This window comes from Peromyscus californicus, unplaced genomic scaffold, assembly GCF_007827085.1.
Source record: "Peromyscus californicus insignis strain IS unplaced genomic scaffold, ASM782708v3 Scaffold_12__1_contigs__length_115047231, whole genome shotgun sequence".
NCBI lineage: Eukaryota > Metazoa > Chordata > Mammalia > Rodentia > Cricetidae > Peromyscus > Peromyscus californicus.
Genome location: NW_026294413.1, coordinates 92,802,521 through 92,821,755, shown reverse-complemented (window position 1 = coordinate 92,821,755; position 19,235 = coordinate 92,802,521). Strand labels below are relative to the sequence as shown.

Sequence of the window (19,235 nt, the reverse complement as noted above, 5' to 3'; positions counted from 1 at the left end):
GGTGCTACATGCAAAGCAGTTCACACAAGAGTGAGAATCTACGTGCTTAACTAAAACAGAATTGTATATCATCATGTATGCTTGTTGAAATCACCACACTCACTCTGTGACGGGAAGTACCACTAGTTTGAGAAGAAGCAGAAGCAATATGCACTTCCACACAATCTTTATGCAGTAATACAATGCAATAATATGCAGTAATACAATGGCCCTCAACAGTTTCACAGAACTATATTACTATAGGAATGTACATCAGCGAAAACTATGACAGTTGATCAAATGGGTGTACAGCTAATTATTATCAATGATGTGACCAAGGAAGGACACCTACCCTTCAGAAGGCGCCTGCTAGATACCTAAACTAAATTTTTTTTTGCCACGGACTAGGGATGTAGCTCAGTGGCAGAGCACATTCTTAGAATGCCAAGGCTCTCAATTCAATTTCCAGCACCCAAAACAGAAATAAAAATTTGGCCATCAATTTGTATACTGTCTGAATTACGGCTGACTTTTATCTGACAGTAACAAAAGGCACATGCCTTAGTACTAAAAATTGGCAATGAATGGTCCAACATCTACGTTTTTCAGAAAAGAATAACTTTTTCATGTTCTCCAGCCTCTCATTTAAAAAAATCCACACATGTAATAGTCACAGCTGCAGCCACATAAAGCGAAAGTGCCTGGTGTTCCCTGGCAGAGCTTCTAACTCCTCATACAACTGCCATGTTCAGCCCACTGCCGACTCCACTGGCAGCCACTTAGAGGGGAAGCCAGCGACAAACATAAACTTAAATTCTCATCAGATGCAGGCACAGAAAACACTCCTTGGCTTCCCTGCATGCCTGCAGGAATGAGCCCTGGCCCAGGCTCTGGGGCCCCGGGGCTGATGCCGCAATAATGTCTGAGAAGCAACCCAGACCCAGAATAACCGGCTGAACTACACCAAGGCTCAAAGAAGCTACCGGGGTGCTTTGTCAATGGAACCCTAAGAAGGTCCCTGCAAGCTAAATGCCACCATTTACTGTTTGTTTCAGCATCCCTAGCATTCCAGGGCAGTCAAATTATGGAAGTGGAAAAACCACAGCTGGTTACATTCTGCCATGCCGTATCTGTGGCCTCAGTCTCTCCAGCTGAACATCCAGTGCCCAGCCTCTGGCCTCCAACACGCACATCTTCACGTTTGGCAGACCCTTCAGATACCATGCTCCCTTCCCTTAGAGGAGGCTTTTCCTGACCAAGTAGTTAGACGTCCTGTCTACCAACATCCTGGGCTCCCCAGGAGTCTCATCCACAGTGCCCACAGAGTGAAAGCCAGCACAGAGCGAAAGCCTTCTCTGCCTCCCAGTTCAGGTGGGAGCCAACAGAGGACAGAGACTGGCCTGGAGCTCACAGCAGACACTTAATAAATGCTGAGCAGTGAATAATGCTCGGAATTGGGCTCAGGATAAGGAAGACAGAGGCAGAGAAGCCTGATTTGAAAATTATCTAAGTGGGCCATCCAGAAATGTTTCTAGAAACTTCCTGGTTTACCTCATTTAGAGACTTTCTTAATCCCACCCACCTTACTCTGAGGTCCTGTATCTTACTTACTTTGCCTACTAGATAAGTATGATTACAGTCTGGGACAAAGACTGACCCACGGAAGAGGGCAGCTAGCTACAATGTCAGAGAAATTCTAAACTTAGAATCTTAGAAGAAGAATTTAAAAAGTGGTAAAGGGAAGCTCATTACTTTCAACGATTAAAAACAAAATACATAAAACCAATTTTTTCTCTTTTTTTTTGGTTTTTCAAGACAGGGTTTTTCTGTGTAGCTTTGCGCCTTTCCTGGGACTCCCTCTGTAGACCAGGCTGGCCTCGAACTCACAGAGATTCGCCTGGCTCTGCCTCCTGAGTGCTGGGATTAAAGGCGTATGCCACCGCCGCCGCCTGGCTTCAAAATTTCTTATTTTAAAAACAGCTCCATTTTCGGAATCCCCAATGGGTCCACTTGGTAACAAAACTGGTTCCTGTACCCCAGACAGTAGGAAGAATCAGGGAACCCAATTTTGGTTCCAAGTTTGTCCAGGATCACCTGAAAAGGATAGGTAAAATATTCCTCTACTTCGAAAAGAATTCTTGGGATAGGAATGGAGTTGCTAGCTCTAACCTATATTTATACGACTAGGAAGGGAATGATGCTTTTGATGAACTCATCCTCATGTTTTCCTTTATGCAAGTACCTGTTCTTGTAACAGGTACTGCTGCAGCAAAGCGAACAACATGGGTATTTACTGTATTCTCTTGGGGTGGTCCTACTTCCTGTAACCCCGTCAGACTCCAGTGGTGGCCACTAGAGTAGAACCCACTGAGATGAGCTCTGAGAAAACCAGACACAAACAGCAAGCTGTTTTAGAGGCCTTTAACTGGGAAGGGGAGGCCTGCATTCCAGAAAATATCATTCCCCACTGCTGCATTTATATCATTTATATCCTTGACCAATGAGCCAAACAGTGGTCTGTTACAAAGACTAAATGAGATAGGATCTGTACAAAATATCAGAGAAACCACACACATAGTAGGTGGTATCTGATAATTCTACTCTGTAATCTTTACAAAAGATATAAACTCAAGGACTAGAGAGATGTCTCCGCAGTTAAGAGCACTTCTTGCTCTTGCAGGAGATCTGGGTTCAGTTCCCAGCACCCACATGGTGGATCACAATCATCTGTAACTCCAGCTCCAGGGGATGGAGCCTTCTTCTGAACTCCATGGGCACCAGGCACATATGTGGTTCATATACATACATTTATTCGGCCAAACAAAACCAATCTTTTTTAAGTTTTTAATTGTTTAAGCCTTTATTTACCTTTATTTTATGTGTCTGGGTGTTTTGCCTACATTATCTGTCTGTGCACCACTTGCAGGCCTCATGCCCACAGAGCCACAGAAGGGTGTTCTGCTGGGAACTGAATCCAGTCCTCTGGAGGAGCAGCTCTGCTCTTCTGCTAAGCCATCTCTCCAGCTTGCTTTTAATTTAAAAACAAACAAACAGTAAAATCAAGAAACTTCAGTTAACTGTAGTTTAAACATGAACAACAAATAAATATCAAAACATCTATTGCAGCTGGGATCACAGAACAGACCCCTAGTCCCAGCACTTAGGAGTTAGAGTAGGGATAATCAGGAGTTCAAGGTAGCCTCAAATACATAGTTTAGGGCCATTCTGGTCTACCTGAGCCTGTCTCAACCTCAAATGCACAGTGTTTGAGAACAGTCACCTCAAATGTGCAGTGTTTAGTGGTCACCTCAAATGCAGCTTGAAAATGGTCACCTCAAATTCAGTGTTTGAGAACGGTCACCTCAAATGCAGTGTTTGAGAATGGTCACCTCAAATGCAGCTTGAAAATGGTCACCTCAAATGCAGTGTTTGAGAACAGTCACCTCAAATGCAGTGTTTGAGAATAGTGACCTCAAATGCAGTGTTTGAGAACGGTCACCTCAAATGCAGTGTTTGAGAACGGTCACCTCAAATGCAGTGTTTGAGAACAGTCACCTCAAATGCAGTGTTTGAGAATAGTGACCTCAAATGCAGTGTTTGAGAACGGTCACCTCAAATGCAGTGTTTGAGAACGGTCACCTCAAATGCAGTGTTTGAGAATGGTCACCTCAAATGCACAGTGCCTGTAATGTCATCACTGTCCTCTCAGGACATCTTTTCAAGGTCTTCCTAGTTTGACAGAATCTTGTCCTCAGTGTTGGTTTGTGGCACAAGAGTTCAACAGGCAACAGCTACAAGTCCCTCCTTGTAGTCTTGTCTCCTGTAGTCTTTCTCCGGGGGCAGGGTACCACTTGTCTCCTGTAGTCACCTTTCTCCGGGGGCAGGGTACCACTTGTCTCCTGTAGTCGTCTTTCTCCGGGGGCAGGGTACCACTTGTCTCCTGTAGTCGTCTTTCTCCGGGGACAGGGTACCACTTGTCTCCTGTAGTCGTCTTTCTCCGGGGACAGGGTACCACTTGTCTCCTGTGGTCTTTCTCCGGGGGCAGGGTACCACTTGTCTCCTGTAGTCTTTCTCCGGGGACAGGGTACCACTTGTCTCCTGTAGTCTTTCCCCGGGGGCAGGGTACCACTTGTCTCCTGTAGTCACCTTTCTCCGGGGGCAGGGTACCACTTGTCTCCTGTAGTCTTTCCCCGGGGGCAGGGTACCACTTGTCTCCTGTGGTCTTTCTCCGGGGGACAGGGTACCACTTGTCTCCTGTAGTCTTTCCCCGGGGGCAGGGTACCACTTGTCTCCTGTAGTCGTCTTTCTCCAGGGACAGGGTACCACTTGTCTCCTGTAGTCTTTCTCCGGGGGCAGGGTACCACTTGTCTCCTGTAGTCGTCTTTCTCCGGGGACAGGGTACCACTTGGATCCCTGTTTGACAGGTGAAACCCAATCTCACGGCTACCAGTTGCGAGCCTGGCACGCTGACTTCATGACCTATGACTTCCAACTCGGTTGTGGCAGCTGGCCAGCCTTGGACAAGTTTTCTGCTGGTAGTGGTGGGGTTCTTTTGTTTTTGTTTTTGTTTTTCTCTTGGGGGAGTACAGACAACTTTCAGGAGTTGGTTTCTCTGTCCACCTTGTTGAGGACGTGCTTGTGGTTCCCACCACTGTGCAGGAAGGGTACCCCAGGCTAGCCAGCCTGTGAGCTCCCAGCAAATTCTGTCTCCACCTCCTATTTCACTGCAGGAGCACTAGATCACAGATGTACAGCATCACATGCAGCTTTGGGCTTCAGGGAACTAAACTCAGGTCATCAGGCCTGTATGATAAGAACTTTTACCCATCTCCCCAGCCTCCTGGACAAATTTTGAGATTACACATACATTTTATATAAAGATTTACATATTTTTAAAAATGTTTCTCTATTTCATTACAGCACTCTGAATGGGTGTTTTCCAAACTTCCAGACAAGGGTCACTGACGACCTTTGTAAGAAGGGTAAACCAATGCTCATATCTTCAATGTCTGTCCAAAGGTAAGCAGTGTTCAATGACCTTCTGTACAGTTAGCTGTACAGACTTTGGGCCTAGTTAATCACTGTGTGATTTTTTACAAAATTTTATAATAAAGTTTATTATAAAAAAAAAAATCAGTTCCGGGCTGTGGTGGTGCATGCCTTTAATCCCAGCACTTGGGAGGCAGAGCCAGGTGGATTTCTGTAAGTTCAAGGCCAGCCTGGTCTACAGAGCAAGATCCAGGACAGGCACCAAAACTACACAGAGAAACCCTGTCTCGAAAAAAACAAAAAACAAAAAAATCAGCAATACTACAGATTGCTTCTGTACAGGAGCATGACTCCACCCCCACTTATGAATACACAGGGAAAGTCACAAGCCACTGTCACCTGACACCTACAGACTCTTCAACCTAACAGAAAAGCTGCCTGGCAGTTCTGACTACAGATGATCTGAGCTGAACCATCCCATGAGACACACTTAACACCAGACAAATCGATGGACACAACTGCCCACACCAACCCACTAACAGGACAAAGTATGCCTATTAACGGGAACTGGCAAACAGGAGGAGCCCGGGGCTGTACAGTCAAAACATGAGCAGGCCCCTCCCAAACTCCCTGCCCTCACTGCCCTGAGGCAGCTGCAAGGATCCCTGGGCCCTGGACAATTTCAGACTGGAAGTGGGGAAAGAACACATACCATACACTCAAATCACTGTTAATACTGTGAAATTTCAAACTCAAGATCACTGTCCACTCACTGCAATTTCCATGAAGGAAATTCTACAGCAGCAGCACAATGGGGGCAATCTGATTTTTGAAGGTATAGCCAGACACCAAGCTGGGTATTTAATATAGTTTGCATTTGTGTGCTGCGATGGCTTTTCTGTTTCAGACACCTAAGACTCCCTTGCAGATTAGCCTCATTTGTGAAATTGAGGGACTCAGTGTTTCACTTTTCTTATCTCCCTTTTTACAGTCTATCTGGGTAGACTTAATTGGTACATCTGAGCAGACGAAATGCCCTCAGTTAGGAGTCCAGACCTCACGGGGTAAATTAAGACTGATGCAGACAATTATGCCCTGAGCCGAGAATGAAAGGTGTGCAGAGAGCAGAAAGCGGAATTAGTCTTCATCTGTGTCTCAGTTTTGTCATTTCAAAGCCAGCATGCTCTCTAAGAAAACATGCCGAGGCGGGAGGATCAACTTCCTTTTCTTTTTAAAACCTAGATTCCTACAAAGAAAGTTAAACAAACAAACAAAACAAAAAACCCAGCTTATTTCCTTGACAAAGACTTGAGCTCCTGGAAACACACAAAGAACAATCTTCAAATTGTTACATTTAGGTTTCTAGAACAGATGGAGATTAAACTTTAATCTTAGATTTCCAGAAATCAAATTTACTTGCACCTTTCTGCAAGTAAAACAACTGGATTTTGCTTAAGTATGTACAGCCTAAAACTGCTGAATGTCCCCCACATCCAAGCAAGGATCCAACTGAGGAACAAACAGACAAACCAACGCAACCTGGATGTTGTCAAAACGGGAGAAAGGATCCACAGCACGAAGGCTGGGAGACCCGGCCTTCAGAGAGCACTGTCTTTAGCAGGAACTGGACCCTAGACGGGGTGGAGCTGACTGCCCCTCATCCCTTCACACCGCCCCTAGTGAAGAGAAAACCCATCTAGGAGACAAAGTTGTGAGTCCTCTGGAGCAGACTCAGAAGAGCTGGATTTCTCACGGCCTTCCTTCCCAGGGCTCCCAGGGCTGCACTGCTGAGGTGGAGTGCCACTACTCGGACTGTTCTTATCGCATCAGATGCTATCCTTTTGAACACCAGAGAGGACTCCTCAAAGTTCATTGCTTGGACCCTTTCAGGATCTGATCCTTGGCAGCACCAGATGTCCATGTGCATGTCAAATCTCCATACTAGGATCCAACTCACCCAGTCCGCAGTGAAGGGCAGTAGGGAGCATTAGCTTCCCAAATGATAAAGCCTGAGACAACTAGAAGACATTTTGTAACATTTACACAAGGAATTGAACCTATATCAGCCATTTCAACTCCTGTTTATTCACATAAAATAAAGTAAAAAATAGGGCACAAGAAGATAAAAATGTACAATTCAAAAAATGCACTAAAGTGAGTTAAATCTGTTTCTGGGCCACCGGCTCTCTCCGAAATAAACTGCCTCTGTTGCTCTTTCGAAGTGAGACTATCTCTTTTGCTGACAGTGAAGCCATCGCCCTAAACCATCTCCAACTCCCAGATTCCAGGTTTCCCGTTTTGCTTTCGAGGCCATCAAAGAGGCAGCTATGCGCTGCTTCTTGGCCTCTTGGCACCACCTTGTGGTCACACGTGGACACTGTACTTTCCACCAACCCCACAAAGGAAGGAAACATTTCCAACATCTCCCAGCTTCCGGCCTCAGCTTAGTGGTGAGACCATGGGCAAGTTGACTATAACATATTTGTGAGGGCCACTATAACCGTAACAAGGCAAAAGCAGGTCTGTACAAGCTCAAAGACTGGAACAATGAAGAAAAATATGTACAGGTTTTTCCCATCTTAATACTGCTATACATTTACGATTAAAAACAAGTGGAAGAAGAGGGAAAGCCTGTAAGCCCAGCAGCAGGATAAAATGTAGCCAGTTTCAGGCTGCAGACCTAGCATTCAGCCCTGTGTGCCAGATGGTCTGAGGAGCCCATCACTTGAAACAGTGTTTCTGGCCTCTCTTGGGTTTAACTGACTGGAGGCGAGGGCTGGAGAAGGGCTACCTCCAAAGCAATGCCATATTGCTTTAGAGTTGAATACAGAAAGCACTGCACCTCAGACCCCACGGTCCTTACCAATGTTTTCCAATGGCCTCAAAGGCGGAGACTCTCCTCTACCCCAGGCCCTCTCTTACATAAGCACAATTACCAAGGAACACTAGGAAAGATTTTAGGAAAACCAAACCGGCCAAAAGCTATGGTCTCAGGAGGGAAACAGCAACCAACATACATAACTTAGCAGTTTCCAACTCAGTCAGTGCCACAGCACACCTGGACAAGCTTTTGGGGGGAATTTCCATGTCTAACCTGTCCAGTCATCGCTGGAAGCAGAGTTCCCAGAGGTTGTGCAAAACCAGTCTGTGCTGCTGAGTCTGCTGCAGCGCCTGCTCCTTACTAAGGATGTGCAGGCAGTTCACTGGGCAACTTAAATCACAGCTGGACAGAACCAGAAGCAAGGGCTTCTGGGTATGAATTAAAGCTAAGCAGTAAATGCTAACCCTACTCTCACCGACAGAAACCCACAACAGAAAGTCTGGAAATCCATGCTCTCGGCCCTATCTGAGCAGTGATGACTACTGCTGGGGATGAAGTTCTGTTTTACCATCTCAAGGTCAAAAAGCTGGTGGGAACGCTGTTGACTGATGTCCCTTACCCACACTGTGGAGCCAGGATGGACATCACTGAGGGACATCCCCAGCCCCAAGAAGGCCTGGATCTCCTGGAAAAGAGACCACTCCCAGAAGCTGGAGCTGGCAGGTGGAGAAGATGCTGAGTTTCTGTTCTGATGGGAGAGCCTGGATGTCAGGCCTCTCCACAGATCACCACCATCACCCACATCGCTAAGGCAACACAAATCAGACCCTGAGGAACTGCTGGCCTCCAGAGCACACAGTGAGACAGAAAGAAAATAAACTACAAGGACATGAGACAGGAAAGAAGGCCCTCAGGCCGGGCTCTCAGCTGTCCTTCCCGCTTGGCAGACCCAAGAGTCTTAGGGGCTTGGACCTGCCTCTACTAAATGTACCTCCCCATGGGAGGCCTTACCTTCCTGTAGGAGGGAATGGGGGGGTGGGTTGGGAGGGGGAGGCTGGAGCGACAGGAGGGAAGAGGGGGATCTTTGATTGGAATGTAAAATGAATAAAAAAAAATTCTTAATAAAAAAAAGTAAAAAAAAAAAAAGTCCTACAGAGGAAACTCTGTGGTTCCTAAAGATGCTAATGGGGTGGTAAAACAACAAATAAGCCATGCTTCCTCAAGGTCAGAGTGTCTGACTCCTCTCCCATCCTTAAACACAAAAGGCACACCTCATAAAACTAGAGTACAACTTCATTTACAAGTGGAAATTCTTTACCATAAATAAGTAAACCAATTCATGTGTTTTTACTTATTTTTTAAACTATTTAATCTTTAATCCTTACGAATTATATCTTTTGAACAATGTAATTTAGAAAGCCACAAAATCACATGCATAAAAACCACAGAGACCCCTAAGTGCTCCTCTCTATTGTCTCGGGTACACATGCCCTTGCCAAACATCTCTGTCCGTCATGCTGAAATGTGTACCATCCCTCATCTTCACTCTAAACATGCTAACTTTGTTTCACTGACTTGTCCTCAAATGCTTTCCTGTGGCATAATCTGAGGGGTAGCAATGTTGGGCTGCACCTCCTTATTGTCGCTGGCATGAAGTATTTCCTTTCCAGTGACACACGTGACACTCAGAGGCAAATGTTACACATCCCTCAAGGACCATGCCAACGTGTTTGAGCTGGTGCATAGACAAGGCCCTGCACTGCAATGCACTTCCTCCAGAAAGTCTCCTCCATCCCTGGTCTGTGTCCATTGCCCTCTTCATACTTAGGTTCTGTATCGGTTCATGTCCACTAACAGCCTATGGCCTCTTTGCCAGAACTCAAGAAGCCAGTCCCAGGATGCAGACATACACTCGAACGTGGAAGCAAAGACCAAGCAACGGAGCTAACCTCACATCACAACTGGGAAACGAGCACACAGCACCTAGGTAGCAAGTGCCAGGCACAGGTACAGCTGACCTGGCCACTGTGCTGGGAGAGGTTACCATCTGGTGCTAGCTTCCAGCCTTGACTAGACAAGCGGAAGGATCTGCATCTTGTGAGGACACAATAATTAAAGTGTGGACTGTGTATCAGCTCCAGAAAGTCTAGTTAGCTTGGAGCTCTCTGAAGCACCAGCACTATGTGAAGAAAGAAAATGCTAATGGATACCTGCACACATCCAGCAAGAGGAAGGGCCCACCAACACCGACTTTGAAGCTCCAGCTTAGGAGTACTCAGAGATTTGATCTACAGCAGCTCCTGGGTCCCACCTGAGGATCTCAGTGCATGAAGGAATGAGAACACACGGAAGGGGACAGCAGAGGGAGACACAGTTGACAAAGTCAAACATCTAAGACTGAGCTGAGAGCCTGGGCCTAATCCAAGAAAGGAGGAGGACTGTGCCTGTTGCTGTCCAATCTGGAGGAGGCGACAGTGCAGAAACGGCCAGCCGACAGATTCCCACAGGGCAGCTGACTAAAGCAGCAGCTCTCAACCTGTGGGCAGCAACCCTTCGGGGGTCCAACCACCCTTCACAGGGGCACGTATCAGATATTCTGCATATCAGATATTTACACTACGATTCCAACAGTAGCCAAATTACAGTTACGAAGTAGCAATGAAAATCATTTATGGTTGGGGGTCACCACCACAAGAGGAACTGTGTTAAAGGGTCACAGCACTAAGGAAGGTTGAGGACCACTGCACTAAACAAAGATACCTCGTAAAGATGAGCCCTGAGCTAGTGAGAAGCCTGTGACTCTCAAGCTGAGAGAACCTAAGTCCTGGGATCTTCATTCTAGGAGTTTCCCATCCTCACATTCAACAGTGTAAAAGAGCATCATAACGAGCAAGCTATAATCAATCTGTACTTGTTAAGTTCTATATAAAGTTCTTAGCCTGGTTACATATGCTTAAATTTTAAACACTTTAAAAACTATTTTCTATACTGGAAAGTATGGATTTATTCTGGTCATTCTATGATTAACAACCCTGAAGTTCTTTTTCATTCCAAGGACTACTACTACAATTCAATCTGTCTAAAAAGATCAGCAACACATAACAGAATTCGGTGACTGGCAAATTTCAAACATTAATATGCTTCTCAATACTTAGCATTTTATTTTCTTTTAACATCCCCCAATCAAAAGAGTACCAAAGGAGATGTAATATAAACATTTCAATGTGTATATCTGCAGCTTAACAGCCTTAATAACTAGCTATAAAATTTTAAGAGCGATCGTATTTTGGTGGCAATTAAGAGTTATTGATATTTCTGAAATTCATCTGAGATTTTACTGTAACTTTAGCAAAAAAAAAATGGATTATGATATGGCTTTGGAAATAATAAATTGTTTTACAATCTTAACATTATTAAGAAAAACTTATTGCCATGAAATTAAACTATATCCATATTTAAAATTCAATCAAAATAAATTGCTATGTTTAAAATACATTTAATATTGACCCAGTTTAATGAGAAGACTATATATTGTTCCATTTATAATCAATATGTTATGATTAACACTTTTATTAATTTTCTACAGTAAAGACTGACACTATTCACTGTTTAAAAGCATCGAGCAGTATTCCTCAAACATTACAGCTATTAGGTGTGCACAATAACTAATGTCACAGTGGGAAAAGACAAACACAAGCCCCTCCCCATCAATGTACTACCATACAGGAGCTACTAGGATGGCAATGTCAGTGGGCCTAAGTTATCTTTAAGAAACTTGGGCATGGTGGTGCACGCCTTTAATCCCAGCAATGGGAAGGCAGAGGCAGGTCAATCTCTGTGAGCCGGAGGCCAGCCTGGTCTACAAAGTGAGTTCCAGGACAGGCAGGGCTGTTACACAGAGAAACCCTGTCTTGAAGAAAAAAGGAAACTCTGAAAAGGTTATGCAATGTATGTGGAGCTTGGACTAGAGTTAACAGCATTTCTGAGCTAAAGAAAATCAGTAGGAACTTCCACCCAGGACAGCCAATGGAAAACTACTGGAAATACTATCAATCAGGTCTCCTCTCATTGCAAATAAAAGCACTGCTGACTGGCCAAAGTCACCTCAATGGTAAACATTTTAAAAGTATTGGGGTTCCTTTTCCCCTCTGACCTCTGCAGACCTCCTACAGAGCTCACGCAGAAACCTTGTGCCTGTGGTGTGTGGAGTGCTTTTCCTGGCTCACAGAAACTACCCAGAAATAGCGACTGTAACTCCATGGAGACACTCACCTCCCTCTTCTCTCACACCAAGTGCTGACAAAGTCCTGAAGATAAAAGCCAACTCAGTCTCAGCAATGCCCAATGGCAGCGAGGGGGAATGTGTGCTGTGCACACAATCTATCTTCAGCATTAACGATAGTCTATAATTCTGTAGACAACTATTTTCTCAAAATCAAGGAAGGGAAAATTTGAGAGAGAGTATAGTTGCTTGTATGCTACAGCACAAGCTTCAACTTTTTCCAAAGGAAATTTCTCTAAAATGAATATCCTACCTCAGAAGGGAAAAAAACCAAAGGCACCACCTTTTCCTCTCCTGGCACCTGCTGCAGAGTCGCCACTCTGAGCAAAGTCAACGCAGCTCACGTCAGTCCTCTCAGCTCTTGCCCAGCCTTCCCCTCGGCTCCTCATCCCAGACTTGCCTCTGAATTAGAATAAAGACTCTGAAGTCTTTGGGGCCAGCTCCACTAAGGAGTCCTGTCCAGGTTCTTGTGGGCTATGGCAGCAAGTCCAGCTTCTGCACATGTGGGTGTCTAGTGCAATGTAGATCTGGAATGCTAAGGTCTTCAAAGGGCTGCCTCCTAATAGCCAGTAAGTGGCACAAGCCCCTGCACACTAACCTTAACCGCTGCTTATAATAATCTTCATCGCCGTCATCTCGGCACCTCGCTACCTTGCGACCTCCTCCTCTTCCTTCCATAGCTTCATCTTCTTCCCCAGAACTTGGGAAAAAGTCATCATCAACCTCATGCACTGAGACTTTCTTCTGGTATTTCCGGCCCTTCCGCAGAGGCTTCAGTTCATAGCTGATGTCATCGGAAGACAGGTTGGCCACCGCTTCCTCCTCCTCTTGCTCTTCCTCCTCTTCCCCATCGGTGGGAAAGGACCCCGACTCCTCCCCCTCGGTGTCTCCCTCAGCCTCTGGCCTCACAGCAGGCTGCAGATGGTTCTTCCCCCATGGCAATGCCGCTTTCCCTTGGAACTGCAGCGCCCTCTTCTGGAGCTTCCTGGTACGCTTCTTCAAGCGCTTATCTGCTCGGGAGAGGACTTGGCTGCTCTGGTCCCGTTTGGTCTCATTTGGTCCTGCGCTTGACTCAGATATGACCACGGCCTTTCTAGCTGCTTTTTTGTTAGCAGTTCGTTTCTTCCTCTCAAAAGACAGTTGTGCCTGGTCTGCCAAATATTTTTCAAAGCCTGATACTTCATTGAGCATTATCTTTCTAGGCTTTTTCTCCGGTTTCTGAGGGGCTGGGGTACCAAATGGTGTCATCTGGCCAGTGCGGATCAGTTCTTCCCAGGCGGCCTCCTGGGCGGGCATGAGCATACTGCCAAGACATGATGGCTCCGCCTCTGAAAAGGAAACAACAAGAAGACTCCAGTAAACTCTGAGACAGCACACAGGAAACAACCACTCATTCACAGACAGTAAGAACTTCCAACAACTCACAAAATAATCAGTGGACTGAAGCAGAGCAAAGTTTATTATGGCATTTATATAATATATTCCTGTTTAAAAAGGTATTTTCTCAGTAACTTGTCTCCAAAATATGACATCATGTAACTGTGGTACACGTATGTACCACAGAACACTGTGCAGCCATTTTTTAAAAGATGAAATTATTATACCTGTGACAACACAGAATGGAGACCGAACTGAAACAAGGCAGACACAGAAAGGCAAGTACTGTGTGCTCTCCCTTATATGTACATCTAGAAGAGCTGATCTCACGGAAGTTGAGAGTAGGATGCGACCATCAAGAGCTGAGAAGAACATCGGGAGGACAGGGAAGGCTGATCCATGGGACTAAATCCCAGTTAAACAGCAGCGGCAGTCTGTGGCGCCACTCCACAGCAGGAGGAGCGCAGAAACAAGAACTCCTGTGTGTTTCAATAGTGGAGTAAGGGTTTAGATGTTTCACCATAAAAAAAAAATGATAATGTTTGAGAAAACAGCCATGTTTAACCTAATTTACATACTACACAATATATATCATTGAGAAATCACAATGCCTCATAAATACACTAAATATATTTACCTTACTATACACTAGTTCTTTTGTCTACCTTTGAATTTGAGTAAAAATGTGTCAATTAGAGTCCTGTTCCCTGTCAAAGGCAGGCTTATCTACACACTATTGGTTATAAATAGACAAACTTAGCTGTGTTTCCTCATCCATGAGGAATGATCCCCCACGTTTCCATATCATTGCTTTGCCCAACATTCAGATGACCTCCGTTCATGGGGTCAGCATGCCTAGCTAACACAGACATGAAGGACTTACTCTGCACTGCCGGCATGTCACTACCAGTCACTTAGATCAGCTGTCTAACCCTCTGACATTGCCACAAGGCACTGCCATCTACAGATGTGTTGGGCTGCATTCATAGCTATCCCAGGACACATGTGGCCCACAGGACACAGGTGGCCCATGCCTGGTCAGTTCAGATAGGGGAAAACTGAATCCCACAGTTCCAATATGGAAGTGCTCAACAGCTAGATGTGACCAATGGCCAGCACACTGACCAACGAAGAGAGATCCCCTCACTGCAGAAAGGGCCATTAGAGAGCTGGGAAGATGGCCTGCTGTGAAAACATGACAACGGAAGTTTAACTCCTCAGTACCCATGGAAAGCCAGGCATGGCCACAAAGTGCTGTAACCCCAGCACTGGGGGCAGAGTCGAGTGGATCCTGCAGGCTCGCTTCCTAGCTAGGCTAGCTGGGACAGCAAGCCCGGGTTCACGTGAAACTCTGTCTCAAGAAATAAGGTAGAGAATGACAGGGCCTAGTCCTGATGTCCTCTCTGGTCTACATACACACACACACACACACACACACACCCCTCTCCTCTGGCCTCCACATACACACATACACACACACACCCCTCCTCTGGCCTCCACATATGCACACACACACACACACACACACACACACACACCCCTCCTCTGACCTCCACATATACACACACACACACATACACACACATACATCTCCTCTGACCTCCACATATACACACACACACACACACACACACACACACACACACACACACACATCTCCTCTGACCTCCACATATGCACCCACCCACCCACACACACACACCCCTCCTCTGACCTCCACATACACACACACACACACACACACCCCTCCTCTGGCCTCCACATATGCACACACACACACACACACACACACACACACACACACACACACATATACTGGATGACACCATGCTAGACATGTGATGTGAATAACATGAACAGATGAACTAAACATGAAGACATGCCAAGTATAGTCACCCAGAAACACCCCTCTCACTAACTGAAGCTGACCTCCAGCAAGATACTTTACCATGTAGTCAGAAAATAAAAGACCTACAAGGCCATTGTCACCAGTCAGTTTTTCACTACCCCTGCACCGAAATAAAATATACATCAGAGTACACAAGTCATAAGCTCTGTGAACATCCACACAAAAACAAGATCTGCAATTATATATCAGCATCCACATCAAGTAATAGAAATTACTAGTATTCCTGGAACACCCTCCACGCCACTTCTCAGCTTCCAGCCTCCCAAGATAGTGGCAGGCCTGACTCTAAGGATGACTCATGCTGGCTGCATTCATGTCTACCTGCCATGCCTGGCATTCTGCATGTGAGATCCATACTGATTTGCTAAACTGAGTTGAACTTTATTCAATTAATGTTGCCACTATTCTGTGATTGTACTGCAATTCCCTCTTTCTACTATTAATGTAGCTTGGGTGGTCTCCAGGTTTGGGCTGCTAGATTTTAGAACAAGGCTGCCATGAATACTCTGGTAGACATCCTTTAATAACAATGTGCATCTGATTCTTTAGTATGTTAAGCTTTAGTAGACACAGCTGAATAGATTTGCAAAGTGGCACTAGCTTAAGTTTCAAAAGTGTTGAAGAGTTCCAACTGGTCCACATTCTTGCCATTACATCATTCTACTGATTCCCACTGAAAATAGAAGGCCTTTCAGATTCACTGACCTCATGTTCTACTTTTGTGGACAAAATCCTGGACCCACTCTTCTTAGTCTCTGTCTTAAACCCTTTTTTCTGGGTTTGTGTGTGTGTGTGTTTTTTTTTTTTTTTTTTTTTTTTTTTGGTTTTTCAAGACAGGGTTTCTCTGTGTAGCTTTGCGCCTTTCCTGGAACTCACTTGGTAGTCCAGGCCGGCCTCGAACTCACAGAGATCCGCCTGGCTCTGCCTCCCGAGTGCTGGGATTAAAGGCGTGCGCCACCACCGCCCGGCGTGTTTTTTTTTTAATGCATTATAATTCAAGCCCTTTGCATGTCCTACAAATTCCTCCCCCACCTACTCTGCAGCTCCCCTTCTCCCAGTCTAAACACCATCTTGACAAGCAGCTCTTGGCTGTCATTAGAGTCCACTTAACAAACCATTTTCTTCCATGTGCACATTTTTGCTCTTGCTTCAGTCTTTGCCTCCCCTACACCCAGGATCGTGATTAATGTCTTCCCTGTGTTATGTTCTCAAAGCCTTTTATCATTACATTCAGATCTATGATCTGCTTAAGATATATTTTTATACACAATGTAACAGATCAAGATTCATTTTATTTTCATGTAGATTAGTATTATTGATCAAAAGACTGTTCATCATAACACTGCTTACCATCTTTGTCCTAATCAAGTGATTATACATAGGGGGGCCTGTTTCCTGAGTCTTCTCTTCCATCCACTGCCCTGTCTGAGTATCCCTGAGCCCAACACCACACCGTCTTAATCACTACAGTTTTATAATAGAGCTTGGCATTGTGTTCTTTCTCTTTTCTTCAATAAGGAGGGGTAAGACTACAGGTCTTACTCTGTAGGCTAAGCTAGTCTCAAATTCACAGCAATCCTCCTGATTCAGCCTCCCAAGAGCTGAGATGGCAGATTTTAGCATCAGCTTGTTAATGACCTTTACCTCCAGCCTACATGTCTTACACATGCCATTTGCCATTTAAAAAAAAAAAAAAGGCTCAGATTTGTATTGGGGTAGCATTGAAACTAGAACTGTGCTGTGGGATGTCTTTCTGTATGCTGTGAATATGTGTTACTCCCATTGGTTAATAAATAAAGCTGAATTGGCCTATGGCAGGGCAGGATGGAGCCAGGTGGGAAAATCCAAGATAGTGAAAGGAGAAAGGAGAGTAAAGGGAGATGCCAGCTGCTGCCCAAGGAGCAGCAAGATGCCAGCAGACCGGTAATGCCATGGCCACATGGCAACTTATAGATTAATAGAAATGAGTTGAGTTAAGTTATAAGAGCGAGCTAGCAAGAAGCCTGACCCATAGGTCATATAATTTGCAATTAATAGTAAGTCTCTGAGTGATTATTTTATAAGTGGCTGTGGGACCACAGGGCCAGAGCGGGACCGTAGAAACATGTGACCATGGAACCAGGTAGGACTAGAGAAACTTACAGCTGCACAACTGACAAGAAATAACATCTTTATAATACTGTATCAACTACAGTATATCTTTCCATTTACTTAGGTTTTTCTTTGTCAATAACATTTTGCAGGTTTTAAATGTATAAGACACTGTAGAACTACCTTTTTTACTAAGATTTATTTCTAGGTATTTAGATTACAACTGGCACCTTTATTAAACTTTATCTTTTGTTTTTCCTGGCATACAAAAGTGACTAACTTTTATGTATATGTATTCAATGCTATTTATTAAAAGTCACGGGATGATTCCACATCAATCGTTTGAATTTTCTATATAAACCATCACACGGCTATGAATAAGGATGGATTCTCTTTCCCACCTTTACTCTTCGAGCTTTTCTTCTTCTATCCCTACAGTACCCAGTATGCTGCTGAACAGAGAAGGTGGTAAGCACGCCTGCTACCCTCCAGGTCACACTGGTAAAGCCAGGCCTCACTGTGTTTGTAGTCTCTCTTCATACCACCTACACCCAGGAAAAGGGCTTCTTAACCTCATAGCCACCACAAGGAAAGGCCTCAGGGAAGCATGTGGGCAGCATACTTCCCTGACCCCTGAAGGGCTGAGAGAGGTCCACACTCAGCAATACAGAGCTGGGTCCCCAAAGCCTGGCCACTCTGGCATTCAGCTCTATGGCCTGTGCAGACAGGACAAGGAAAAAGGACAAAGAGAAGAACCAGTCTGCAGTGATGACTAGTGGTCAGATGGAGAAGAATCCTGCAAACCAAGAGTTCAGAAAAAAGGGGGCTACAGATTTGTAAGACACCAGATCCATGGGATGAGATACTCAGGGAGAGAAAACAGAACAGGAGCACTCAACAAGTCCTAAGCAATATCAGCATTTGAGATACTGCTGGATAAACTAACCAAAATAACTAACCAGAACTAATCAGAGGGCAGAAAAGAAGCCAGGAGGCAGCAAGCATCTGAGGCTCTCTCAAGACACAGGCAGTACCAGTTGCTGTCAAGAGGCTGACTCAGCAGAGGTGAAAAGAGGCTGCAGGACTTAGGGAGGTACTGATGAACTCTGCACCAAGCTTTACTAAAGCATCACCAGAACCAAAGACCAGCCGGCTTTAGACAAACAGACAGGAATAGATTTCCTTTACGGACAGGAATAGATTTCCCTCACTAGTGGGAAAGCCAGAGCCCAAGCGGCAGAAAACACCGATGTAAGATTAATGAAACACACGAGACTGAGCTTTAAAATAAATCTAAGGCCATGAGTGAGGACATACACACAATGCAGGAAGATCACAATTTTGAGGCTAGCCTGGGTTACAAGTGAGATCTTGTTTGGGGGTAGGGGAGGAAAACACATTTATTTTTTCTGTTGTCCATTGTTACAATCTTCACACTAGTCCTCCAGGCTACATGAAGAAAACATTCTAGGAGCTAAAAGAGAATGTTTGCTTCATCAGCTAAAGTCTAAGAAGCTTCAGTCTTTATATTTCAAGCAGGTACTGGCCAAGCAACGCCAACAGTGTGTAAATACAGAAACAAAGAAAGAATTAGTTCCAGAGCTTATACATTTTCCCAAGAGATTTTCCAAAGCACAACCACCCTGAAGAGTACTTGAAAGGAATACTGGCCATGGTCTAACTTGAAAGTCTTTCCTTAACAGAATGAATACTTGGAAAGCCCACCATGTTCCTTAAAGATAAGTGTGAACATCTACAGAGGCTGACTGATGATGCTGGACAGTGTG

At 45.0% G+C, this 19,235-nt stretch overlaps 1 protein-coding gene across 1 annotated transcript in view; it reads right to left on the bottom strand.

Annotated features, from left to right (window-relative positions):
* Positions 1-19,235, bottom strand: part of Ercc6 (ERCC excision repair 6, chromatin remodeling factor) — an 82,383-nt gene that overhangs the window by 52,029 nt on the left and 11,119 nt on the right. Inside the window, exon 5 of the mRNA XM_052733903.1 lies at positions 12,670-13,399. Within this exon, the coding sequence (XP_052589863.1) occupies positions 12,670-13,399 (730 nt within the window). The remainder of the gene's footprint in view (positions 1-12,669; positions 13,400-19,235) is intronic.